Genomic DNA, 27,949 nt, shown 5'->3' on the forward strand with positions numbered 1-27,949 from the left:
TATGCCAATAAAGTCTTTAAATATATAAGAAGCTACTTTGTTTTTTACAGAATACTTTTTGTTCCATTTTATTAATTTACAACTTCAAGATCTAGTAATGTTTAAACCAAAAATTATTATGATTATTAATAAAGTCTTATTATTCAAAAAAGAATGCACTGCCTTTGATTCAAATACTCAGTGATTGGAAAAGTACTCACATATTTTACTTGAGTAAAACTATAGAAATACAGAATAGATATACTAAAATATTACCATCAAAAATAATCTTAAAAAACTTTGATTAAATATCTGTTCTCCACAAACTCGCTGTGCATACTGCCACTTGAAAACAACAAAACCCTTCCTCTTTCATTCAGACACAATTAACATATTCACTCACACTAAAATGTATTTTTTATTATATTTCCTTTTCTGGTAAAGGTTTTTCTCACAAATGTTAAATCGTTTTTTATAACTACTATTTTATTTTTTCTTCAGCTCTTATTTTCCATTTGGATTCCTCTGTGCCGATGTTTGCTCCAATACACCAAGGCAATCCTTCCTCTGTCATTTAACATTCTTTGTCAATTGTAACAGCATTTAGTGTTAAGTGTTAATTTCATTGTCATGTGTCGGAATGGTAGAAAAGGTAGGGTCTGAATGTTAAGAAATGGTCAGGTCAGGTGTTCATTGTGACAGACTTCCTGTTAAAAAAAACTGTCTTCAGTCCGCTTGGCTACAATTTATGAATAAAGGCTTTTTTCTCACGTGTGACGGAGCTGATTAAAATAATCCACTTTACAGTTTATCTTCAAAAATAGTCGCTGTTAGAGGGCCATAATAAACGCAGTTCAGCTTTAACAAACTAATGCTGCAAGACGAAAAAGAAGTGAATCCATGAATTCAAACACCCAGGGGCGGACTGGCCATTGGGAATACCGGGAGTTTTCCCGGTGGGCCGGTACCGAAGTGGGCCGGTCGAACAATTCACTAGCACCCCCCGTTGACAATTGACGCGCGGTACCGAGATTCCCGGGCTGCTTTTTAGTCCCAGTCCGCCCCTGCATACACTCCCGATCTACAGGCACCAGAACAGAGAGAGGAATCCATCGTACAAAGTCAATACAATCAAGTATTTCAAACATGTTTTATACATAGGTAGAGATTAGATCAATGCAATCATGGCAGTTTAAATGATGTGATGAATTGTCCATAAATGCACACACTTCAGAAATATGACAGATATTAACAGTGTATGAGTTCACTATGTTAGATTGTCAGGGTTTTTTTGTTGAGAAATTCTGTCTTTTTTTTTAGCAGAAAGGAAAACCCTCTGTGGATCCAAATGATTTAATCCTATAAAACAATCAATGACACATACATTAAAACAAAACTACACTTCTTAAGGCATACATAACATAAATACAGACTCTTTTTTATATTTTAAATAACTTCAGGATAGGCAACACAAAACTTGTTGGCGCTTTTGCACAGAAAACAAAGCTTTGAAACATATTAATTATAGTCATTTAAGGAAACAAATTGGCTGTTTTTAACGTGATCATAATTAAAGTGCTAACATAAGAGTCTTAAAGTAACCTATTAATTAGTCACTTATACTTCCTTCTTTTTGGGGCCTCCTGATTTCCTGATGCTAACTTGCAGGAAAAGTGAGTCTGGATGCAGTTTTGAATGTGACTCAGAGGGGAAGTGACTCCGTTAAGCTGTGGATGATCAAAAAGGACACTTGTGGATGTAAATCCAAAAGTAAGCAGACCAAAGGTGAAACATGTTTGTCTGACTGCAGAAGTTTCTTGCTGACGTAGACTGACCCTGATAGAGCTGCACATGGAGAAAGGACAGATTTCTGAAACTCATTTTAGCGAATCCAAGGTTTGAATAACTTCCCAGAGATGGCTTTAGATAGATTTATATGAGCCACTCAAGCTTAAAGAGAAACAGGTCATAAAACTGCTGTACCGAGGATACATTTAAGGTTAAACTCGGGTCAGAAGAAGTATTTTTAGCTGCGACTATCCAACCTCTGATGACATTTGATACAGAAAGTGACGGGCATTGTCTGACTGTCCTAACGTGACACCTTGCTGCAGGAGCAGATGTTTGCTCAGCAGCTCTGGCAGCTGCACTGCACCACTGAGCCATGTTACCATATCAAATGAACATTTGAATGATGCACAAGACATCCTGATACATGTCGTTAATGTGATAGAAATTAACATTACTTTTTGATGTGCGATTATTGTTTGGCATCCAACAGCTCAAAAAACACATTTTGGCACCACACAAATGAACAAACGCAATTAAATAAAGGTGGAAATGCCTTTTGAAATGATGTTATTGTTAATAAAGTGTATGCATGATAGAAAAGCTGAGGTTCCTTTGAGTTATGGTGTTTCTCTGGTGGTTTTGTTTTGTCTGTGACCTTTGCTTGCAACCTTCAAACTAGATGCTGGTCAACAACACTCGGACCGAGGCTCTTCTTTCGAAAACAGATTTTGACTAATGACCCCCAGAAGGGCGTTTAGATTTAGCCGGGGGCTCAGTGAAACAAAATGTACCTTGAAGAAAGGTGCAATTGTATTATAACAGAACGTTCCCTTAAATATCCTAAGAAGAAAGAAGGTGAAATCAAAGAGAAGCAGCTGGTAACAATAAGACCACATACCATTCCACTCATATGCATGAAACGAAGACATTACACATTTCTGCTATGCATGTTACAACATGATGTTTGTGATCGTTAACGGGGCATACGGCTTGTAAAAGATAAGGCCATTTTAGCAGCGAGATGCCTGGCTGGAGCGAACATAGCAGGGTAACTCCAAATGATGCTATTAAACCCAAGATCTTAAGAGGAAAAGTGTTTCAAGCACACAGAGCATGCTGCACTCATTTGGACGTATTGGGCATACTCTGGGAATAAATGTTTCTCTGGTGTTGGTCGGTCAGAACCTGTTTCCTGTTTATCCTCATTTCGCTGTGTAATGGATAAACAAATAGCTGACAAATGTCCAGTTTACCCCAGAGTAAACTGACATGATAAATAAAAAGGCGAAGGAAACAAACAGAGGAGAGCTTGAGTCACTAAAAACTAAACGTTCCTTGTCCTCGAAAAGACTGGCAATCAAAGTCTCTGTTTGACTTCAGCAGGATGTTATCATTCAAAATCATACTGAACATAAACGTACCATGATTCTACCTTTTTCTTATTGCTCAAAATGATATTCTGTTTGTTTTATGAACGATGTGCAAGCTTGCATACGTGTTCAATTGAAAAGACAGTTCCAACTCGTTTTAACAATACATGTGTTCTCCTCCTGCCTGTAGAGCTAGTGCCAAAGAATAACATTACAAAGAATATTGTTTTCAAGAAATCCACTTCCTACATATGAAGGGAGGTTACATTTAAGACATACTAGGGTTGTTCACTTGGAATGAAATGTAAGACCAATTTGCCTTCTCTATCTTTCAGATCTGCGTGTATTTAACGTAAGCATAATTTGGTGATTTTAGCAGCTTTTTGGAGATTTGAAAGGCAATTCTAAATGATCATTGTCTTAACAAATCATAAAATCCTTCTTACAGTACCATTAGACATTTTTGAAATATTGATTTATTTGACAAATGAATGCCTTCTTTTTTGGTTAAATCAAAGGCTTTTCAAGGATATCTACTCAACATAAACTTCAAAACCTGTTGTTAGCAAATTCATGCAGGCACTTCTGAACAGTTCGGCTACAAGAAGACGCCTAACACGTGTACATCTCATGAGTTGCATTATATTGATCTCAGGCAAATCACACCCAAAGAATGATGATTGATAAATAGCTGTACAGGTAAGAGGTGAAATATGTATTTCTGGTTTTGAGATGAACTGTCTTTGAACAAAGACAAATACATCAAGAATAAAAGGGAATTTTCTGGATGTGTTTGACCCTGTCCCTTTAACACAGGGACTTCCTGTCAGCAGGGGACACCTCGTGTTTTGACAATCGAGACAGAGAAGCAACATTTATCAGCCTTCACAAGGAGTCTGAAACAACAAATCAATGGCTGTGTTTTTCTTACATTTGGGATGAATACCAATATGTTGTAGCAATTAAAAAGTACCATATTAAGTATTGAGAAGTTTCAACATACTTTACACTAGTATTGTGTGCGATGTCATGCAAATTAAATATTTCTAAATAAGACATGATTTGATAGAGAAGCAAAATGAAAAGTCGAAGAAGAAAGAGGCATTCCTCCACCACTGCTCCCACTGCGTTGTATATTAACAACTGCAAGGTTTGGACGTTGTACTGTAGACATGTTCCCGTTTCCCTTTATGTCCTTTAATCAGTCCTTCAAGTTAAGGCCTTGGCTGTGTGATCAGCTGATGATCTCCATCGCATACAAAAAGGCGCAGTTGGACGTAGGTTTTAGAGTCTGAAGAAAAACCTTCATGTCTCACAGATTGGCTGTCAGTCGCACTATCATTCATTTACGGACATCTGCCATAGTTCTGCAACTGCAAATGTCGTTGTAAAAATGTTCATGTTTTGAGTCTCAAGGCCAGAGGAAGGCAAACACTGCTGTGAGCACGTTTGATTTGTGCATGTATCCCATGATCAGCAAAAAAAGTGATACTAGTGAGCAAGGCTGAATCTTGCAGTTTTTTGGTTCTCTTTCATAAACAGGTTTTCTTTAGCGAGGTCTTTCAGTAGCATGCATGTTCACCATCATCTGCTTTCATCCTTGCAGCTTCATATTCAGGATGGCGTTACAGAAAACACATTATTATACCATCCGTCATTGGTCATTCTCTGAGGAAATGCTACACCCCAAGCACCATCGACAAACATGGCTGAAATGATAGCATGTTCCAGGTTTCCTTTACATAAACAGGATGTCTTAGGCAACGTCCTTGAGTTGCAGGCATCTTCAACATCACCTTCTTTGCATCTCTATATTCAGTATATTATTAGAAAAGCCACCTCACTGAACCATCTTTCCTTGGCAACTTCCAATAAGACATCCTCGGAGGATATTTGACTCCGAGCATCACCAAGAAAACATGGCTGCAAACTTCTTAAGGATTTACAAACCAAAATCACTGCTTGATGACTTCCTAAAGTCACACTTCTCTCAGGCCTGCTCCTTGTCGGCCCTCCATAGCTGCTCCTTGACCTCCGGAGGCAGCGTGTTGAACAGATCTTCCTCCACCACCAGGCTGCTCCTCTTCAGCAGCCGGCACTCGCCCAGCTCAACGGGCAGACACTCCAGGCGTGTATTCCCTCTCAGCTCCAGCTGCGTCAGCCCCGTCAGCTCGCCGAAGCGCGACGGCAGCGTCTGCAGGCAGTTGTTCCCCAGGTTTAAAGTACGAAGCTTCTTGCACTTGAAAAGCTCCGGGGGCAACGTCTCAATCTGAAGAGGAGAGGAGATAGAATAATGAGGAGGGGAGTTAACATTTAGTATTTGAATTGAAAGAAATGCAACTACAGTCTACATCTTTATGAAGAATATACAGTAAGTTCCTACTGGTAATGGGATGATCCTTTTTCTATTTTACATTCAAGTATTTTATACATTTGGCACAACATAAATAAATAAAGTTCAGCACATTTGAAACCAATGCACCAGACTAACTACTTTGGGGTATTGAAGCCAATATATCTGCATGTGTTTGTTGTTGTTCTAAGGTTTTGATCTTAATAATAATAAAGCTTTATTTATATAGCACTTTCATAAATCACGTGCAGCTCAAAGTGCTTTAGAAAATGGCACACATCACAACAATTCATAGTTTATTGTAATTATTTTGAGTCCCTTTGGATAAAAGCATCAGCTAAATTAGATGTAATGTAATATATATAACCGTAGAATAAAAGGAATATGCATCATTTAAATATGTATTCGCTGCTCTTCAAACCATGCCACTGTCAGCAGAGGCCATAAGACAGCTTTTGGGCTTTGCTGAAAAGTGATTAGAATAAAGTGCATGTCGGTTTTAGGGTTAAAGGTGTCCGTGGACCGTTTCCACACTGAAAATATTTTAGTTAACTTTATTTTCAATACATAGTTCAATGTGTATTGAAAAAGATTTTTCACAGTGGGAATTCTGGTTTAAAAATTGCTGTTGTGGATCAGGCCCTGGTTGGTGATTATACCTTAAATGTGTTTTTTAAATGAGTCTCATGGCCTTGTGCCCTTACTCGTCCTATTCATAAATCCCCTTGCTTGTCCTGATAACAAGTTTAATCTCTATTCATTCAATGTCCAAAATAAATCATCAAACACCTGCAGGGACCCATATTCACAACTACACAACTCATTGATAATGTGGCAACAGTCCAGAGGAGAGGCAGGAGAAGCACTACAGACCTCAGAGACAGGGGGTCCCGTTTAATGGAGACTTTGTGTTCTGGCTGCACACAAAGCGGCTGGAACCCATTTCCAAGGTTCAACCACACAAACAGTAAACAGCAGTAATAGTAGTCTTTACTGAAAAAACATGATGAGGGAAAAACAGCGCTTTCAGAAGAAATCCCTACATCACTAATAAAATAAACCAGTTTTTGAGACGAGGTCTAAATTCAATCTTGATAAAAAATATTTCATCAATACCACCAGCTTAGAATTTTGTTAAAGCTAATCCAAATGATGCACTTTGGAGACCCCAAAACTCATCTTTGGAGGAAATGATGATAAAGGACAGACTGAGAGTTTTACAATAGGGCTGAACGATTAATCGATTTTAAATGATGCAATTATCAAATCGCAAAGCCTGCGTCAGTCATCCACACCAATCAGAAGTGCTGTGCTCCACATGTACCAGCCATTGTTAAAGGTGACCTATCATGCAAAATGCACTTTTGTACGTCTTTTATACATGAATATGTGTCCCCAGTGTTCCAGGGAACTCACCAAGTTTCAGAAAACACAACCCTCTCTATTTTCCTCCATACCCAAATCTCTTAAATAGGGGCTGCAACGGATCTGATACAGACAGATCCAGATTTGAACACTTCTATGACGTCACAGAAGTGGTGCTACGGCTATTGGGCCAACTCCACCAATCAGGAGGAGATAGCCACGGACATTGCCGTTGGAAAGCGCTGGAGACGCTGTAGTACATATGCCAGGCCTGTAGATGGTGCTGTTCTCACAGAATCAGCCCATGCAAAGACAGTTTTAAATTGAGCGAAATGAGGAATGGCTAAAATGCATGATCTGTTTGGTATTTTGAAAAATTAAAAAAAGTATAAATATGCCTTATATAGGTATGGTCCTACACTATATTATTCAAATATAGCAAAAATAGGTCCACTTTAACCAATCAGAAGTGGCCCATGATAGAAGGTGATAGACAGATTGATCCAATCACCTGCCAAGTATTTTTGAAAGTGCCTGGCCTTTCCAAATGGCTTCCAATGGAGCTTTCCTAGATGGTTTGGTGAAACAAAGCATCTGAGTCAGGTTAGTAATGCTCCATCACATGTTTCTATTACAGGTTGAGTCTTAAACTGAAGCTTGACTTTAAAGAAACCCAACGGAAGTTTCAGGTAAGTTTAGTTCTTTCACTCGTAGCTCGGGCTGCGGGGGTGCTAGAGACGGGAGCACGTTGATACGACCTACCTAGCCGGAGATATGGCTGCATTTTACAATAAACTTCCATTGGGTCGCCTAAAAACAAATATCGCAAATCGAATTGCAATATCTGTCAGAAAAATGGCAATTCGATTATTTCCCCAAATCATGCATCCCTATTTTACAATATGCTCTCATCTTTCTCATTTGAGGATTCACATTAAAGGTCAAATGCATGGAAGGACAGCCTGCAGACTGAAGTCTCAGATTGGGAAAAAGCTTGTGTTGCTGCCCATACCAGGTCTATTCATACACCACTGAAACTCATACAGTATATATGGTTGATGCGAACATATGTGACCCTACCCTGGTTGATTTAACAAACAAACTCAAATATACCAGATATATACACATAATGCACAGACTCAAGAGGAGCCTTGTTTCACTGTATTTGGCAGTGCAGAAAGATCAAGGTGTTCTGGGAGAATGTACGAGGTACATAGAGAAAATCATTTCAAAGCAGATTTGACTGGACCCAACGTTCTTTCTGCTGGGTTTATATCTAGAAGAGCATAAATATAGTAAACAAGAGCGAACATCTATACACCTCAGCGTGCTCTACACCAAAACCTGTATAGCATTGTTTTGCAAAAAGGCTCACAGCCCAAGCATCACTCATTGGCTGTGACGGAGGCTTTCAGGCCTCCCATTGGAGGAGCTATCTTATATATTAGGGTCCAGACAGCATGTGTTTGAGAACGTATGGATTCATTGATCATGTAAGGATCTAAATGTATCTTATGGTCTTTGTGGGTATTGTCCACAGTACATGACCATTACATGTATGTATGATATGTATATGTGTAATGTGTATTTGTAAGGTGCGCTTTGAGAGTCATTGAAAAAGCGCTAGAATAAATATAAGGATTATTATTATTATTAAGAGCAGTGGTTCCAAACCTTTTTTCCCAAGAGCCCCCCCAAATGACTCCTGTTTGAAGTTTCCCCCCCCCCCCCCTCCCCCCCACACACACACACACAAGGCGGTAATTCAAGTTTCAAAGACTCAAAATGCTACAACTACTGTCACAAACTGGATGAATGTGAAGCATTTTAAGTAAGTAAGGAGGATGAAAGCGTAATTAAGGAGCACTATTGGAGTGACTTTGATGGCTATTGGACTCAGGATACATTTATTTGGATTCCCGCTGTATGAAGAAATTAAAGGACGGCGCGGAAGTGGAAACAATTCACAAAGGGATTAAACTGTTTAAAGCACATGCTCAAAGTAAGCCGGATTTTGCCGATGTGTTTATGTGGATTCAAAAGTTGTAAATAATCTACAAAATGGAGGAGACCGATCTGATCGGAGCAACTGTGACAAATAATCCAACTGAAACCGGCATGGACAAAAAATGGACAAAAAAGTCTAAATATGATATTTGGCCTCAAATCATCTGAGGCCTGGCGCCCCCCCTGCGATCTTAGGGGCCTCCCAGGCTGGGAACCACTGATTAAGAGGATATATAGATGCAGTTCTCCAGACTGTGTAATGTGTTTTTTTCCATCATGTTTTCCTACTATGGTTGCCATGAAGCAGGCTTGTTTTTATGTCTCTTGTTTTCGTGTTGTTGTATACAACATCAAAAAATAATTTAAATAAATAAACCCATTTTGAAATATTCATCTTCACCCAACACAGACATAATTCAAAAATATCTAAAAGTGTTGAACTATGCCATCAATGTATTTAGTTCTATTTACTAGCCTGAAGGAAAAGGCCCTGCAGGAACAACCTGTGCTTCATTCAAGACTAGAGGACATTTATTTAAAATGGTGTTTAGCATAAATTGACTGCTGTAAAACATGTCAATGATTAAGTCCTTCTTTTATTCAATGTCATTATAAGACCTTTACACTTTAGGGTTTGCTTCAACCTGAATTTTGACTCCATGTTTGCTTTATTTTGAAACATTATTATATTGATCTGATGTATTTATATTTTTACTTTATTTATGAATTCCTATATACTCTTTTGTTCTTTTACCACTGTACATCACTTTGGGAAGCCTCTGCTGTTATTGAAATGAGCATTAAATAAACCTTCACTCAGACTTATTGACACTTAAAGCTAGAAAGTATACAGAAAGCCTTTTATCTGGAGTTATTCTTATTACACATGAAAGTAAAACAAGCACACTAAGGTGCAACCACTCCCTATACAACACACTGTTCACCTGTAAATCTGTTTATTCCACATCCTCACATTTACCGGTATATATAATTACAGCATTTACTCTACTTTACAGAATTTGATTTAACACTGTTTTAACTTATTTGATTTTATATGTATATATTTTTGTTATTCCTGAAATTAACTTGCAGCATTATTTTATTGCACTTTATATGTCTTGAGCTTATTGTATGTTGTTGCATTGTTGGAGGAGCCTGGGATTTTCATAGCCAAAACTGCACAGTAGCTATTTTGCACATGACAAACCAAGTTGTGGTAAACCAAAAACATAGAAAATGAGAATAATGTTTTACTAAAATGATAAACGGACAAAACATAAGGAAGTGATTTCCCTCTCACCCTGTTTGCTGTGACAGCGAAGTACTGCAGGTTCAGCAGGAAGCCCACATCAGCGTGGATGCTGGTCAGATTGTTGTGACTCAGGTCCAGGAAGCGCAGCTTGCGGCAGAAAAACAGCTGGCTGGGGATTTTCTCGATCTTGTTCCTGTTCAGATACAGCCGCTCCATGTTGGTGAGCGTGCCGATCTGGATGGGGATGTAAGCGATCTGGTTGTACCACAGCTTCAGGCACACTAGGCGGTGCAGGTGCTGGAAGCTGATGATCTCCTCGATGGTCTTCAGGTTGTTGTCCTTCAGGTCGATCTCCTGCAGGTTGTGCAAACTGAAGATGGAGTGTGGGATGCGTTCCAGGTCGCAGCGGACCAGCTCCAGTTCCGTCAGGTTCACCATTTTCTTCAGGCTGTTGAGCACCATCAGCTTGGTGCCCTCATTGTTGACGGAGAGCTTCTGCAGGTGCACGCCCACATCCGTCACCACCTGCGGCAGCTTGGTCAGGTTGCTTTTCAGACGCAGCACTTTGAGCCTTTTGAGCTCCCTTAGCCCATCGATGACGATGTAGCGATTGTTATCCGCGCTAAGGTTCCCGGTGAGGTGCAGCTCGTTCAGGTTCTTCAGGCTGTAGATCCACAGGGGGATCTCCTTGATGTCTGTGAACTTAATGTGAAGGGACTTGAGGTTCTCTCGCAGGAAAGCAAGAGCTGGAGCCTCAATCTTAGCCGGCGTGTGATAGAGCCACATCTCCCTGAGGTTGGAGAGCTGGGCTATGATTGGTGGGATGGTGACATCAGGGATGAGCTCCAGCTTTAACACTTCCAGCTCGATCAGATCAAAAACAGTGTCTGGGATCCCGCTGAGCATGAAGAGGTGCAGCTCCAGCTTCTCCTGCGAGTTCTTGGTGATGCGCTGCCTTAGTTTCTCCAGCGTCCACTCATTGTTTAGGTTCAGCTGCCTCAGTTTGTTCTCGCTCACCTCGGACAGGAACACGGCGAAGCGCTTGGAGTAGAGAGGGTCGTACTGATCTATCATGTGCAGCATGAAGGCAAAGTCGTTCTTCAGGTCGGGGATGTCTCTGTAGCTGCTCTCCTCGCGGATCGATTCAAAGGAGTATCGCTTGAGGGAGCGGCTGAGCATCCAGCAGAGAGTGTACATGCAGATCAGACCGTAAACCACCACCAGGCTGATGTAGAAACAAGCCAAAATCTTGAAAAGAGTGGCTAACGGGTGAGCACAATAGAAGGTGCTGTAGCCTGTTAGCTTCTGGATGTTCACAGTGCACACCACACTGAACCTGATGTAGCGCACATAGTAAGCCGTGTAGCTAATTATCAGTATAAACTTGATTACTTTGATGATGGTCTGCCGTATGTAAAGGCGGTACACGATATCCCCCTCCTCTACATGGATCCTGAACTTCTTGACCTTCTCAAAAAGAGCCTTTGCCTGCTCCCCTTCTTTTTTATCCAAAACCCCAGTTTCGGAGCGATCCACAATCCCCTGTTCAATCCTGGACTTTGTTCGTTGGAGCATGGGAACGCTGGCCTCAACATCCTCGCTTACGCAGGAGGCCTTCTTATCATTGGAGCCGTTCATTTTCCCATGAGGCTTTGAGTCACTCTCCTCAACAACGGTCTCGGACAAAGCCCTTGTGGTCCACGGCGAGTCGAAGCACTTGAGGAGGATGGAGACAAAGTGCTCCAGTTTGGAGCTTGTGCGGGGGAACTTGAACCAGAAGTTGCTGCAGGCGAGGAAGATGAGGGTGTGGAGGAGCACCAGGTAGGGGAAATATTTGGCAAACCAGTGCAGTTTGTTCTCGTAGCAGACGGCGTCAACGTAGTTGTACTGATGCCGGTCCAGGTCATACTGAATGCCCTTCGGTTCCGGTGGGTAGGCGGCGCTCACGTTGGGGACCGGCATGGTCTCGCAGGACTTGTTCACCACCCACTTGCAGGGCAGGCAGATCATCTTGTCCTGCGTGACCTGCAGCGTGCCGCCGAACACCGCGATCATCAGCATGACAACCGAGAGGTAGTCGGTGAAGACGTCCCACCATGGCTTCAGGATACGGTACGCAGGCTGTGTGTCGGCAAAATACCGGAGCTCTGTGATAGGAATCATGATGGTTTATCTGAAAAGAAAAAGAGAAAACAAGGGAATAGGTTTGTGACGTGTCAATTTAAAACCTTTAAATGTGTTGGGGTAAACCTCAGCAAATAAAGCTGCTCGAGCTAAAGCTAAAACAATATGTTGAATAATTGATAAGTCGACAAGAAACCATTCAGTAACTTTCCTCATAATTAAAGTTTAAGATCTTTTTTTTATGAGAAGGGCACATTTAATGTGGGACAAAAGAGACAAAGACAGTGTTGAACATTTTAACGTTTTTTGTTTTTTTAAAAGTCATAGCACACACATAAGATATAAAATACTATCATTGGTGGGGTCAGCACAACGCTGCTTAAAATTGTATTGTCACTATAAACTCTTCTTTTGGAGGGGCGCCCCAGGGGGGTTAAGCTTGTTGTTACAGGGGCACTGGCCACCAGGGCCGCCCCCCTAGAACCGCTTATGCTGTATAGCCTTTAGCAAAACATCATGCATGCAATTTAAACGTTTTCACAGAATCACAAACAGATCTTCCTATGTTCTGGTTTAAGGCAAATCATTAAATCCTTCATCCAAAATGTGGAGGTTACCACACTGATGGTAGAAAGCTGTGACATCATTATATTTGAAGTGCAAAGTGTTTCGTGGATATGCTGCTTATCCTGCATGTGAGTACACAGACTGCGGCTCAGAGGCTGCAGAGCTAGCTGAAGGACTACAGACCCTGACACAGCAGACATGTTTATACAAGTCCTGTTTCAACATGGAGCTCCTCATCTGCAGCTGTGCACAAACATCTTGACGGCTCAATTAAGTTGTTACAGTGTCTTCTTGTTGGGTAATAATTATACATCCTTCCAAGGTTAACACATAAGCATATTAATGCAGTAAAGAATAATGTAAATACTGGAGAAACGGAAATGTTGACTTTAATTCAATGTATTGGGTAAGCAGATTTCACATAACTGAATGAGTTAGTTGAAAGCAATAATATTAAGTTTAATTCAAAAATATTAAACTTAATATTATTGTTTTCAACCAACCTAATACGGTTATGTGACATTTGTTGAAATAATACATTTCATTTAAGTCAATGTATCACTTTTTGTCAGTGAAGGCTAGCACTAGCTGAGCAACTCATTTGGATATTTTGATATGCTTTCTGTTCCACTACCAAACTCCTCTGATAAAAACAGTTATTTGATCCCGCAGAACACAAGAGTTGGGTTTTCGGCTTCCTAGATATTAGTAGATATTTGTGTGACTTTCGGATACTAACAAAGACGTCGTCCAAAGCTCTTTCAAAGCAGCATGGTGACAAATGGTGAAAGATAATATTTATTTATTCGTTTTTTGATGTGATCTAAATGCCATTTTTGTAGGGCCATGTTAGTAACTGCACTGACTATGGAGATGATATTTGCACGCTCATCATGCAAAAACTGAGGTCAGATCACAGAGGAAAAACTTATTTTAGAAGGGCTTGGGAGATCATCAGTTTTACAACGAAACATACGTACTTAAACCAAGAATTTTATGTTTTAGATTTGATTACATAAGAAACACTACAGGGAAGCTACAGAATGATATAAAAACGCTTTAAATAAAAGCCTTTTAAAACCACACAGAATAGGTATCAGAATGACTAGGGATACTCAACAACTTCACGTGGAAAACTCTCAGTCAAATGGAAGTGGTTAGGCTACAGAAAACCAAGAAACTCTAAAACCATAAGACTCTAGGGTTTAGCAGATTACACTCCAGTACACTGAAACCACAACCAGGCTACTTGAGAAATACAGCCACCTAAGCACTTTTCCTTCTTCATTATATCATCACTTCTGCTTCCTATTTGAAAACACAGTTGGGAAGAGTGGATAGAAGAAAATAACTCTGCGATAGTTTCTCCATATCCGCTGTACTCACCCCTTGATTACAGGAAAAGGATGAAAGAGGATATCTGGTCAAGTGGTCACAAAACAGCCTTGTTTGATCCAGTTCTAACCAGAATGGCAGTACAGTCACTGTGGGCCTCCTCTGTTAGGATACAGCTTTACTTCAAGTCAGAAAATACAGCACACACAGTCAAAATCTGCAACAACACTTCCACATTCTGATCACTCGCATGGTATGAAAAACCCCATCTGTGAAATCCAAAACCAGGGAATTAAGTTAAACACGTTAAGGCTTGAACAAAAACAAGCATACTATCATTTCTTCCTGCCAAAAACAGGTAAGAGAAACTTAAAGCAGTTACCTGATATCAGTTAAAGATAATGTCCTGTCAGATGATGGCACTGATAATACAAAGTCAACTCTAACAACGATTCATGCCTTAAAATAAAGGTTTTTGCGGAGCTTCTTGCAAGCATCCAGTTATCCAGTAAATGTCTTTTTTATAAAGATCCAAGATGTGTTTCGTAATATCCTGGCAGCGGAAAATAAAGAGCAGCTTATCTCGACTTTGCATCATCTCACTGCACGTCTGCCCAAAACACTCCAGGATTCCTCCTTTGAGGGACTGAAGCTATCTCATCATTCCCTCCAAAACAAGAGGAAGGCTGTCCAAAACTCACAATTAAAACTGGATTAAAAACCGAAAAAGACTGGATTAAGGCGCAATAGTGAGTCAGCTCTTGGCTTCCTGTTGGTACATTTCTCCTGAGTTTGTCCCTAAACAGAGCTCCTTTTGTTCAGCAGTTGTTGCCGATGAGGCTCTTAGGCTGATGGAGGTTCAGGTGAACCTGGCTGCTGTGAAGCCAATTTATTACAGCCTGCTATCATTTCCCTCAAGGACACAAGAGTCTCCAGCTAGAGGCAAACAGATCAATATCGAGAAAGAAAATCCTGATTGTCTCAAAAAATGATTATTATTATATGTCTTCATTGAACAAGGACAATGAAAAAAAGAGGATATGCTATTAAAAGAGCAATTGGTCCAATTCTTTGGTTATCAAATCAAATCAGGTTTTATTTATATAGCACATTTTAAAAACGATTTTTGGTCGAGCCAAAGTGCTGTACATGCAAATAATAAATAACACATTACTACAATCGCAAACAGAAGACAATAAATTACAACAGCAAATATAAAATCAAACATAGGGAAATGTCATGAGTCGTGCTCCGCTCTGACTAGAAGGCCATAGAGAAGAAGTGTGTCTTTAGTGAGGATTTAAAAACCCCTAGGGTCTGGGCCGACCTCACATGGAGGGGCAGAGTGTTCCAGAGCCTAGGGCCCGCTGCTGCGAAAGCTCGGTGCCCTCTGGTTTTGAGCCTGGTCTTGGGCACTACCAGCAACAGCTGGTCAGCAGACCTTAAAACTCTGGCTGGGGTGTAGCGATGGAGGAGTTCAGCTATATAGGCAGGAGCCAGCCCATTTATAAAAGGAGTTTAAAATCAATTCCGAACCTAATTGGAAGCCAGTGCAATGAGGCAGAATTGGGGTGATGTGGTGACGCTTTTTGTGGCCAGTGAGAAGACGCACAGCTGCGTTCTGCACTAGCTGCGTTCTGCACTAGCTGCAGGCGTCTAATTGACGCCTGGTCCATACCCACGCATAGAGCGTTGCAATAATCCAGCCTTTTGGTTAGAAAGGCGTTAATAACCCTTTCTAGGTCTTTAAAAGATAAAACGACTTGGTCTTGGCCAATAGTCGTAGTTTAAAAAAGCAGGTCTTGACTACGGTGCTGACCTGCTTATCAAATGTAAAAGCACTATTGAAGGTCACTCCAAGGTTCATGACAGAGGGGAGGATGTTTTTATTGAGGGAGCCCAGAATATCAACCTGGGAGGCTGGAGGCTGGGGTCCAAAAAAGATGACCTTGGTCTTGCTCTCGTTGAGGTTGAGGACAGTTTGGCTCAGCCAGGATTTAATAATAATAATAATAATACATTTATTTTGGGGGGCGCCTTTCAGAACACCCAAGGACACCTTACAGGGTTACAAATGTACAATTAACACACACATTACACATTTTTTACAATGTTACCTTACAAATTAAAACAGTGGATTTAGCGAAGTATCAGCCAGGGTAAGACAAGACAAACAACAGGAAATTGACTACAAAAGGACACAGGGTACAGATTATAAAGAAAATGCCAGTTTGAACAGGTGGGTTTTGAGTTGGGTTTTGAATGTTGTTATGGAATCAGACTATCGGATGTGTAGTGGCAGGGAGTTCCAGACTCTGGGAGCCGAGCAGCTGAAAGCTCGAGCACCCATGGTTATGAGGCGATAGCTTGGTACGGTGAGAAGTCCTACGGACGAAGAGCGGAGGGTGCGGGAGGGGGTGTACTCCTGAAGGAGGTCGGTGGTGTAGATGGGGGCAAGGTTATGGACAGCTTTGTATATGAGTAGAATGTTTTTATAGTCAATACGGTAGCGTACAGGAAGCCAGTGTAGCTGAGTGAGAATGGGGGTGATGTGGTCGGATGAGTTGGTGCGGGTGATGATCCGGGCAGCACAGTTCTGGATTATTTGCAGTCTATTGAGGAGCTTGATGGGAAGGCCAGTCAGAAGTGCATTGCAGTAATCAATCCGGGATGTGACGAATGAGTGGATCAGGATTTCAGTGCTGGGTTGGGACAGAGATGAGCGGAGTCTGGAGATGTTCCGAAGATGAAAGAAGGCGGTGCGGGTGATGTTTTTTATGTGTGGTGCGAATGAGAGGGAGCCGTCCAGAATGACACCGAGGCTTTTCACTTGGGCAGCAAATGGTATGGGGAATGCCGTCGATGATGATGTTTGGTGCTGGGGTGTTATGTGAATTGGTGAGGGTGGATTTGGAGCCGATGAGCAGGGCCTCAATTTTGCTACCGTTAAGCTTCAGGAGGTTCCTGCTCATCCCGCTCCTGATGTCCTCAAGGCAGGTGGTGAGGGAGGTTGTGGGGAGGGCAGTGGTGGGTTTGGAGGAAATGTAGACCTGTGTGTCGTCGGCGTAGCAGTGAAAATTAACCTCATGGTGACGGAGGATTTTGCCCAGGGGGAGGAGATATATGATGAATATGAGTGGACCCAGTATTGACCCCTGGGGGACACCCAGTGAAATAGCACTTTCTTGTGACTTGTGATTACCGAGTTGTACAAACTGTTGTCTGTCAGTGAGGTATGATGAGAACCAGGAGAGTGCAACACCAGCGATCCCAATGCCAGCCAGGCGGTCCAGTCGGGGGTGAGAGATGGTATCAAATGCAGCGCTGAGGTCAAGGAGGATGAGGACGCTGAGAAGTCCGGAGTCAGCTGCACGGAGGAGTTCGTTGGTGATTTTAACCAGGGCTGTTTCAGTACTGTGTTTTTGGCGGAAACCAGATTGGAAGGGTTCATGGAGGTTGTTTGTGTCAAGATGGGACTGAAGCTGTGCGGCAACCACCCTCTCAAGGGTCTTGAAAATGAAGGGTTTTTTGAGGATGGGAGTGATTGCAGCCAGTTTGAGGGAGGTGGGTACAATTCCAGGTGAGGGAGGAGTTAATTATGTCAGTGATCATGGGTGATATGGCTGGTAGGCAAGCCTTGACCAGGGTGGTGGGAAGAGGATCAAGCTGACAGGTGGTGGTTTTAGCTTTACGGATGAGCTCTGAGATGGTGTATTCCGATGCTGGGGTGAAGATGGAGAGGGAGCTGATGAGTGATGGACCAGTGGTAGACATCCAGGGTGGATCACTTGAGGAGGTGCATGCTGAGGCCAGCTCTAGGTGAATGGTGTTGATTTTGGAGTGAAAAAATTGCAGAAAGTCAGTACATTGGTCAATGGAGATATCTGGAGGGAGGGTTTGAGGAGGCTGAAGTCGGTGACTGACTGTGGAGAAAAGAACTCTGTTGTTACCAGTGCTGATGAGGTTGGAGTAATATGAGGACTTGGCATTGGAAAGCGCGTTCTTGTAGAGGTGAAGGTGATCCGAGTGCATTTGCGTGTGAACTGAGAGTCCGGTGCTCTTGCAAAGCCGCTCCAGTCGGCGGCCAGTTGATTTGATCAGTTGATTGATCTCTGTTAAGCAGTCCATAAACTGCTGTAGTGAGTTGACATTTGAATTGAGAGGCAGATAGATCTGTACATCGTCAGCGTAACAATGGAAGGGGTGCTGTATTTTTTGAGAATTTAGCCTAGGGGCAGTATGTACAGTAGAAAAAGGATGGGGCCCAGAATCGAGCCTTGGGGAACCCCACAGGTAAGAGGGGCTTTGGCAGAAGAGAAGGCAGCTAGCTGCACTGAGAGGCTACGGTCTGTCAGGTAGGACCTGAACCATGCAAGGGCAGAGCCTGTGATGCCTGCGGACTGTTCAAGCCGTGACAACAGGATGCTATGGTCCAGTGTCAAAGGCAGCTGTCAGGTCTAACAGCACCAGGACAGCTGGGCTACCTGAGTCGGCGGCTAGGAGCAGATCATTAAAAACTCTTAAAAGGGCTGTCAGTGCTGTGCATGGCTTTGAAGCCAGACTGAAACTTTTCATGAATGCCATGCGTGGTTAAAAAAGACTGCAGCTAATGGTTAATGACCAAAAGTTGTCCAACTCGGCACAACCGGGACTGTCTCAGTTCTCCATATGCAAATAAACATGTGCATAATATACATTTGCAAAGACCAAACACATAATTTTACATTGGCAGCAACCCACTTTCTGTGCCCTGTCTTCAGAACATTTGAATGAAGGAACCGCTAGCTCTTGATCTTACTTGGAAACATTTACATTTGTTTGAATGTTTATTATGTACAATATCCTTTTTCCAATTCCAATTAAATGATGTAAAACAATATAGATTGGTCTTTTTTTATGTGTTCCATGAAAACCAACAATTTTTACAGGCTTTGCATAAATTGGGTATTTTTATTTTTATTTAACCTTAATTTAACCAGATAAAAGCATTGAGATAGAATCTCATTTGCAATGCTGACCTGGCCAAGAAGGCAGCAACGTTACACATAACACATAAAACAAACATATAAAATACAGAGAACATAACTAAGAAAACAAAAGACAAAAAAGCAGTCACTACATTGTGCACATTAGGACAGTAAGAAAGGTGCACTACTTATTAATGCAGCAGCTGGTGGTCTTCAGACAACTTCAATTTAAAACATGCTATTGAGACAAATGCCGTCAGTTTGAGGCGTGATTGAAGGTTATTCCAAGACCAAGGACCATAATAAAAAAGATTCCTTTTCCCAGCCTCAGTCCGCACAGCAGGTACCTGGAACCGTATCCAGGCACTGGATCTGAGGTTGTAAGAGTCACAAACTGGAGCAAATCTGGCACATATGTAGAGTGGAAGCTTACCTAAAATGGCTTTATACATTAATAAAAACCAATGCTGCATCCTACGCATAGTAAGTGAGGACCATCCAGTTAGGCTATAGAGTTTGCAATGATGAGTCCTATAGGGTGCCTTTGATATATAACGCAGTGCAGCATGGTAGAGTGGGTCAAGTTTGGCCAAAACAGTGGGACAGGCAAATCTATAAATGGTATCACCGCAGTCCAGCTGGGACAGGAATAAGCCAGAGACCAACCTTTTACGGGATGAAGTTGAAAAACAACATTTAAGTCTGTAAAGGAAGCCAAGAGTGAATTTCAATTTTTTGTTAGAACTTCAATGTGGTGTTTGAAGTTCAGATTACTATCCAACCAAAAGCCAAGATATTTGTAGGTATCGACAAACTCAACAGAGACGTATGTGGTCAAATGCAACGGAGACCACCTAGGCACATGCTCCAAGTGATCGGATTACCATGCATTGATTACACTTGTATGTTATCCAATAACCCAAGACACATTTGAATGCCAAATGTTCAAAGTCTTGTATGGTCTTGTATGGGATGGGATAGGCTCCAGACCTGTTGTAACCTTTAAGATGATAAGTGGTTTGGAACATAGGCAGAAGCATGGAAATATGGATGGAGCCAGCATTCATTAATTGTTGGCTTGAACTTTTATTACATTCCATTCGATGGATATTTGCCTTTTGTTTTAATCATTAAGTCTCAATCATTTCCATGTAAAGGCTGGACCAAAGTCTTAGATGCGACAGACAGCCTCACACATTTACTGACTGCCTCCGACCTGATGGTGCACACTATGATACACATGGATGGACATTTGGATATTGTTTCACCAGTTCTTAGTTGTTAAAATCGTCCAGATCCCAGTGTTGTGTCCACAGCATGCAGCCCAGGCCTGTGGGCCAACACATACTGGATTGAATGGAAGTGAAAAATGTATCATGAGAGTCTAAGATCGCCTCATAATGAATGTCCATTGAAGCATTTAAATCATTTTTGGAGCAAAATTGCAAAACTTTCCCAAATTGAAGCTTCATCAATTGCAGAATTAGCTGTTTCTACATCACTGTACTTCAAATATCTTTGGATTTTGGCCATTAGTTCAATACAATTAGACATTAACTCAGGATATCTATGCTAGCAATTACACCATGCCACATTAAATCAATCAAAAATAATTTAAAAAAAAGGTAATAAATACCCTGTTGGACTCTGACAACTGCATTTTATAATGGCATTAACACTAGGAGGATACTCTTCCTTCACCCCACAGCTCTCTACTCACCCTCGCCCACCCTCCTGGAGATCGCTGAACACATGAAGGAGATACAGGATGGCACCAATTCCTTCCAGGAGTTCAAAGACCGCATTAAGGCGATACGTAGGGTTGGCAGCATGTCCTTTACCCCCGCCTCTCAACAACGCCCACAGAGACGCGCACCATTTCCCTCGTCTTCATCACCGTGCCTATGTCAACCACCTCCCCCCCCTTCAAGACACCATCTGCGGTCACCAAAGCCTGATAAGGATGTGTGTGTACAAAACGCAGCAAACTAACTAATATTTGCTGGGTCCAGGCTCAAGGGCGTATGGCACTCTCAACTCTTTCCAGGACATGCCGGGGCCCTGCCTGCCTGTAGCTTTGCCAATATCTGTGTTGATAGGTAATAGATTAAGAGCGGTGAATAAGCTTAGAAACAGGAAGCGCTCAAAAGTTTGTGTGAGTTTATCAAATTTAGCAGTGATTCCATGTCAGCCACAGCTTGTCACAAAAAATCTTACTGATAGTGTATTTAACAAACTAGCTTTATTAAATGTCAGCCCAGCTAGCGGGGAACGTTCTCACAACTTTGGCTAATGTTACCTATTGCTTCAAATAAGGTTTTAAAGAAACGTTTTAATCTGATGTTCAAAGAACCTTTTGAGGATGTTTATTTTTTCAAATAATGTTCGTATAAGGTTTAAGGTTAACTAAGACATAACATTTTAACTACAACATTCAGAGTATGTTTTGAGGATGTTATTAAGGCCTGAGATGACAGACATTTTTTTTTAAAACGTTCCTTTAATGTGATATGTTAACAAAGGTGGAAAGTTTTTGCCTGCAACATACTAAGGATGTGTTTTGGACGTTATTGGGTAACACATTAAAGATGTTCTTTATAAAACGTTCCCTCAATGTTACATGATAACAAATGAAGAACATTTTCAAAGCAACATTCTGAAAATGTTTTCAGGATGTTATTGAGGCCTGAGATGACAGAAAGGGTTTTATAAAATGTTCCTTTCATGTTACATGATAACAAATGAAGAATATTCTCCAAGCAACATTCTAAAAAAGGTTTTCAGGATGTTATTGAGGCCTGAAATGACAGAAAGTGTTTTATAAAATGTTCCTTTAATGTGATATGTTAACAAAGGTGGAACGTTTTGGCTGCCTAAGGATGTGTTTTGGACGTTGTTGGGTAAGACATTAAAGATGTTCTTTATAAAACGTTCCCTCAATGTTACATGATAACGAATTAAGAACATTCTCAAAGAAACCTTCCGGAAATGTTTTCAGGATGTTATTCTTTTTCTATAAAACGTTCCTGTTATGGCAAATATTAACACGGTCATGGTCAACGTCTGATTTATTTTAAAAGCGTTTTAAAAAACAAACTTGTTGCATTTGTTTGAAAAGGATGTTAAAAAAAATCTGATCACCATATTTTCCTTTTGAAAAAAACAAACATGCACGTAATTTATGATAAGCTGTAAGCAGATATTGCATGTTTGCGGTGGCATGTGTGAGTTCCCAGCTAGAAATGTTTGTTACCATTCGTTGTTCTAGGAATGTTTTCAGCGGGACGTTTTATTTTGGTTCCCAGAATGTTCTTCTGAAAGGTAGGATAACGTTCTTTAAAAACATTCTTGAAATGTTTGGTGATAACCTTCTTAAGATGTTTTTGATAACCTTCTTAAGATGTTTTTGATAACATTGTTAGAACATTATGCCCTACTGTTCTTAAAATGTTTTCAGCAGGACGTTTTAGTTTGGTTCCCAGAAGGTTCTTCTGAAAGGTAGGATTACGTTCTTTAAAAACATTCTGGAAATATTTGGTGATAACCTTCTTAAGATGTTTTTCATAACCTTCTTAAGATGTTTTTGATAACATTGTTAGAACATTATGCCCTACTGTTCTTAAAACGTTTTCAGCGGGAAGTTTTATTTTGGTTCCCAGAATGTTCTTCTGAAAGGTAGGATAACGTTCTTTAAAAACATTCTTAACATTTTTGGTGATAACTTTCTTAAGATGTATGAGCGCATTGAGACAATGAATAGGACGTATAATAATGAATTTATGCATGCCAATATTCACTCACATGCACTTATAATCACACGAAGGTACGTAGGCCCAGAGTATTCATAATATCAAGTGTAAAATATCAGAAAATAATCACACTTTTTTCTGACTATAAAGGTTGTGTCTCGTATGTAGGTTCTAACTGTTAGATAAGCTATCTGGCCGTGTGTGGTTTGTGAGGGCTGCGTATAAACAGTGTCCTCTGTTTATGCATATTGGATAAAATCGTTATTGAACCCTTTAGATTTGAGACCGACAGACATATATAGAGGAACGGACCGACTGTCACTGCCCGTCCCTGAAACCCCTGTTAGTGTTTTGCCTGCAACATACTAAGGATGTGCCTGCTGATCTGCTCTACACGGCTGGGAGCCATCTCCAATCAACCACACCTGCAACCTGCTCATCAGTCACACTATGAAAGCCTGCACTCATTCCCTGCCGGATTGTTGCTGTGAACGGTTTGTTGCGTGCCACTCAAGCTTTTTACCAGCATATTTGACAACTTTGCCTGCTTTTGCCTCACACTCATTTGTATGTCTCTCCCAGGAGGAATCCTTCCACACTCCCAAGACCAGCCAGGCCTCTCCACCCTGGAACAACGTGTTTCCCACTGCTGCCATAACCAACCTCGACTCCCAGCTCCCCTTTTCTAATAAACAAATGTTACTTTCACCAGCTTATTCCAATTCATCCTTTTACATGTGTTAATAGTCAAATTCCAATAGTTAAGTAAACTATCAAAATCATCCTAATGACCACAGTGGTCAGTCCACTTACCCAGGAATTTTGAGTTGAACAATTACAGGAATATTGTCTTTATGTTCTAATAATGTAAAAATATTATAGTAAATTGTTACCACAGAACATTTGCATAATGTTTTAAACATAAAGCAGGTTATCCTTCTCTAAAATAATAACATTCTGTTATGTTCTAACAATGTTATCAAAAACATTTTAGGAAGATTATCACCAAACATTTTAAGAATGTTTTTAGAGAACGCTATCCTACCTTTCAGAAGAAAATTTTGGGAACCAAACAAAAACTTCCCGCTGAAAACGTTTTAAGAATAGGAGGGCATAATGATCTAACAATGTTATCACCAAACATTTTGAGAATGTTTTTAGAGAACGTTATCCTACCTTTCAGAAGAACGTTCTGGGAACCAAAAGAAAACTTCCCGCTGAAAACATTCCTAGAACAATGAATGTAACATTCTCAGAATGTTTTTAGAACCAACAATCTCTAGCTGGGAGGTCTTTGGCAGGAAAAACATTTTAATCAATGATCTTATCACTGAGCACAATCTCGATTTTATGTTTTTAACGGAAACTTGGATTGAACAAAATAACAGTGCAGCTGTTCTTATCGAATCAACCCCTCTCAACTTTAGTTTTATGAGTCAGGAAAGAATGCATAAGAAAGGAGGTGGAGTTGCTATTCTGTTCAATGATTCCCTTCAATGCAGGAAGACATCTTATGGGAACTTTGCTTCTTTTGAATATGTGGCCCTTCAGCTGAAATGCTCCTCTCGAGCTCTGTTCCTAAATATCTATAGACCACCCAAATACTGTTCAAGCTTTTTTGATGACTTTACTGAACTGCTGTCTATAGTGTGTATTGACTTTGACCGTCTAGTCATTGTTGGTGATTTTAACATCCATGTTGAAAACCCCCAGGACAGAGGGGCTAAAGAACTGTTTTGTGTTCTTGATAGCTATGGACTGACTCAGCATGTGACGGAGCCCACGCACAATAAGGGGCACACTCTGGACTTAATTATCTCAAAGGGTCTGAATATCTCTAAGGTTGTGGTGACTGATGTTGCACTCTCTGATCATTCCTGTGTTTTCTTTGAGAGCTCTATTTCTGTTCACAAAAATGTTAAAAAAGAGGTAAACACAAAGCGATATTTAACTGAAAACACTTGGGAAATGTTTACTCAGACTTTTTCTTCCACACTTGCCCCTGCTAACATCTCAGTAAATGAGCTAGTAGATCATTTTAATTAAAACATAAAAAATGTTATAGATGCCATTGCTCCAAATAAGGTAAAAGAAGTGACTGGGAAGAAAATATCTCCATGGAGAAAGGCCATGACCGTGAGAACAGATAAAAGAGAGTGTTGAAAAGCTGAACGTAGGTGGCGAAAAACAAATCTCCAGGTTCACTTTGAAATCTATAAAGAGAGACTTGGCCTTTATAATTTGGAATTGAAAAACTCATGACAGTCTTTCTTCTCTGGCATCATTACCGAAAACAAAAACAACGCACGTGCCTTGTTTGCTACAGTCGACAGACTAACTAACCCCCCAGTGTCAGTAGTCTCTGAATTTCTATCCACCAGGGCATGCAATGATTTTGCCTCCTTCTTCACTGAAAAAATTCAGAAAATCAGACAAGCAGTCAGTGTCTCTGCATCAGGTACAGCAAATGTGTTGTCCCTGTGTCCACCGAAAATCAATTCAAACACCATGACACAATTCCATAACATTAATGATAAAAACCTGGAGGACATTATTCAACTTCTGAAATCCTCCTCCTGCTGCCTTGATATTATTCCAACAGTATTTTTTAAACAATTCTCTTCACTCAGGTGTTTTTCCACAGGCCCTGCAAACTGCAGTCATTAAACCGCTCTTAAAAAAGAATAATCTAGATGCTTTAGTAAAGAACAATTACAGGCCCATATCAAACCTGCCATTTCTAGGTAAAATAATTGAAAAAGTTGTTTTTTAACAGTTGAGTAACTTCTTGCATTTAAATAAATGTTTGGATGTGTTCCAATCAGGCTTTCGTCCAAACCACAGCACTGAGACTTCTCTTGTAAAGGTCTTCAACTTATTATTCAAATTATTTTGAAAATGTGACATAACTAAACATCTATCAATAAGATGGTGGTCTCTTCTACATACACAATCTTTTCACAATTAAAGTATTTGAGTGGTTTTGTGTTCACCAGCCCCATACAAACAAGGGGCCTTTTTGACAGTTTGATGTTAAACGTAGGTATAAATACAAAGATATTCAGGATCAAAGTGTTGCCAAGCACTCAACGGCATAATGTAAATACCAAAACACAATTTATTTCATGTTGCTGGAGATTAAATAGAGATGTAATAATAACCCATCTGCCCATCCCTGCTAGGTAATTGCAGCAGGAGGGACACTGCTTCAGTTTTGACCAGGTCGGACTGGTTCTGCCTCAAACAACACTTTCCTTTTCATCACATGACACACACAAACACACACTTAGAATACTTGTCTAAAATAAGAGCCATTCAAAACCACATTTCTGTGACAAGTTACTTAGTACATATGTAAATATTGGATTTGTCCAAGCACATAAACATTATACAAATATCACACCACACATATAAGCTTTTAATGTCACTGTATCATTGCATCACTGAGATAATATAGATTTAAACCTGCAATATCTGTCATAATGGAGACATTTTGAAATGAATTCCCTAATAACTCAACAACACAAAACAAACAACGCTGTTATTCACAATGGGAATATTAAAACACTGAGAAAGTGTCAGAGATTTCTGAGATTAAAGTGAACTCCATTTTTACTTTTGGTCACATCTCAACATGTGTATATCATCTGGCCCTGATCATTTTCCGTATTCAAAATCTGTTGCTGTTGAGGATTGAATGTTGTTTGTGTCATAATACAGGAATAACCCGGCTAGACCAAATGTAATATGATCTCTAATATTTCATTATGTGTGATTAAGTGTGGCTGTACATCTGTCTAATAAAATAACATGTTGTTATACCACTATATATTCATTTTGTGCCTTCACCGGGAGGAGAATCTATTTCACGCCGATGTCCAGCTCCTACGCTGCGGCAGAGAAACCGCTTTGAACCGCTCTATAGCTATTCTGTCTGGTTTAACGCACGAATAAAAAAGACCAACCTGTTGTATTAAAGATGGAGTCTCTCAGCTCCGCAACACACGGGTGACACATTTCTCACACGCTTCTCAGCAGTGAGGGGCTGGTCGGACACCGGGCCGGAGCCCCGTACGGCAGTGACGGAGGAGAAAACACCGAGGGGTCCGTCTGCTCTACCGGGGAGCAACTGCCGCTGCATGAGACTGAGGGGAGGAAGTGCTAACACTGAGACCCCTTCAAAATAAAACCACCACAGAATCATGGATTAAAACGATAGGGACATAGAAACAGAGTGCACACATAATGTCAGTGGTGGAGAAAGTAGGGAAATGTACTCAAAGTATTGGGAGTAAAAGTACTCATGGCAGAAAAAACTCAAACAAATATTTATGGATTTTTACATTTTTAAAGCAAAAGATGGATTACAAATCTTAATTCCAATGGTTTTAGTTACTTAAATATAATGTTGGAAAATATAATCTATTCCAAATAATCATATTGTAAACGTTTTTCAGTGGTAGTATGCATGCAAGAAATGTGTGTCAACAGGGCCAGCCCTGACCAATTTGCTGCCCTAGGCAAGATTTTATTTTTCTTAATGTTGAAGTTAAAAGCATCAATGTGGTGCACTTTGAGAGCAAAATTAAGAGATCTATGGATACATCTCTCAACATCCATATGAAACAGAACTGTAAACAGATTTTTCTTTATGGATATTTTACAAATCACTTCCCTTTTAAACTGTATTCTTGTTTATTAATAACAACTTTTTTGTACTGTCATATAGTATTTTATACCTGTTTTTAATGTATTCTCTTATTTTTTTTATAACTATAATGATCATATAAAGGTGTGCCTTTACCTCACTGAGCTGAGGTTATCAGAGCCGCTCAGTCTTTCAGGAGAGAGCTCTCTAAAGCTCTCCCCCCCGCGGCCGCTTACACAGTAAATTCCAATGTTAATAAAATCACACAGAAGCTGTATACGTTTTTGGGGAGTTTGATTTATTTTAAATTAACACTATTAAAAAATTAAAACCTATAATTGCACACTAAAACCATTATTTCAAAAAAATGACTATTTCACATAAACCTCTGGTTTTTACTGGGGCTGGGGCAGTTCAACTTGAGTTTGGGGGGGGGGGGGGG

The 27,949-nt window shown here is 40.5% G+C and overlaps 1 protein-coding gene across 2 annotated transcripts; it reads right to left on the reverse strand.

Moving 5' to 3' along the window:
- Positions 1–1,115: 1,115 nt before the first annotated feature.
- On the reverse strand, positions 1,116–27,003 carry lrrc8aa (leucine rich repeat containing 8 VRAC subunit Aa). Of its 2 annotated transcripts, none has more exons than XM_079658250.1 (3): positions 26,825–27,003; positions 10,166–12,290; positions 1,116–5,409 (listed from the first exon to the last, which is right to left on the reverse strand). In XM_079658250.1, exons 2-3 carry the CDS (start codon positions 12,278–12,280, stop codon positions 5,131–5,133), a joined length of 2,394 nt encoding a protein of 797 aa, XP_079514376.1. In that variant the 5' UTR covers positions 12,281–12,290; positions 26,825–27,003; the 3' UTR covers positions 1,116–5,130. The 2 variants fall into 2 exon arrangements, with proteins under 2 accessions (XP_079514376.1, XP_079514377.1); XM_079658251.1 differs by lacking the exon at positions 26,825–27,003 and adding an exon at positions 14,195–14,657.
- Positions 27,004–27,949: the final 946 nt, after the last annotated feature.

Source organism: Notothenia rossii (assembly GCF_949606895.1).
Source record: "Notothenia rossii genome assembly, chromosome: 11".
Lineage (NCBI taxonomy): Eukaryota > Metazoa > Chordata > Actinopteri > Perciformes > Nototheniidae > Notothenia > Notothenia rossii.

What these genes read in the sequence shown, in the direction of transcription:
- lrrc8aa (XM_079658250.1), bottom strand. Translation starts at nt 12,280, where the DNA reads ATGATTCCTATCACAGAGCTCCGGTATTTTGCCGACACACAGCCTGCG. An exon ending in TCGCTGTCACAGCAAACAGG is followed by an intron (nt 5,410 to 10,165) that starts GTGAGAGGGAAA and finishes TCTCCTCTTCAG; the next exon opens with ATTGAGACGTTGCCCCCGGA.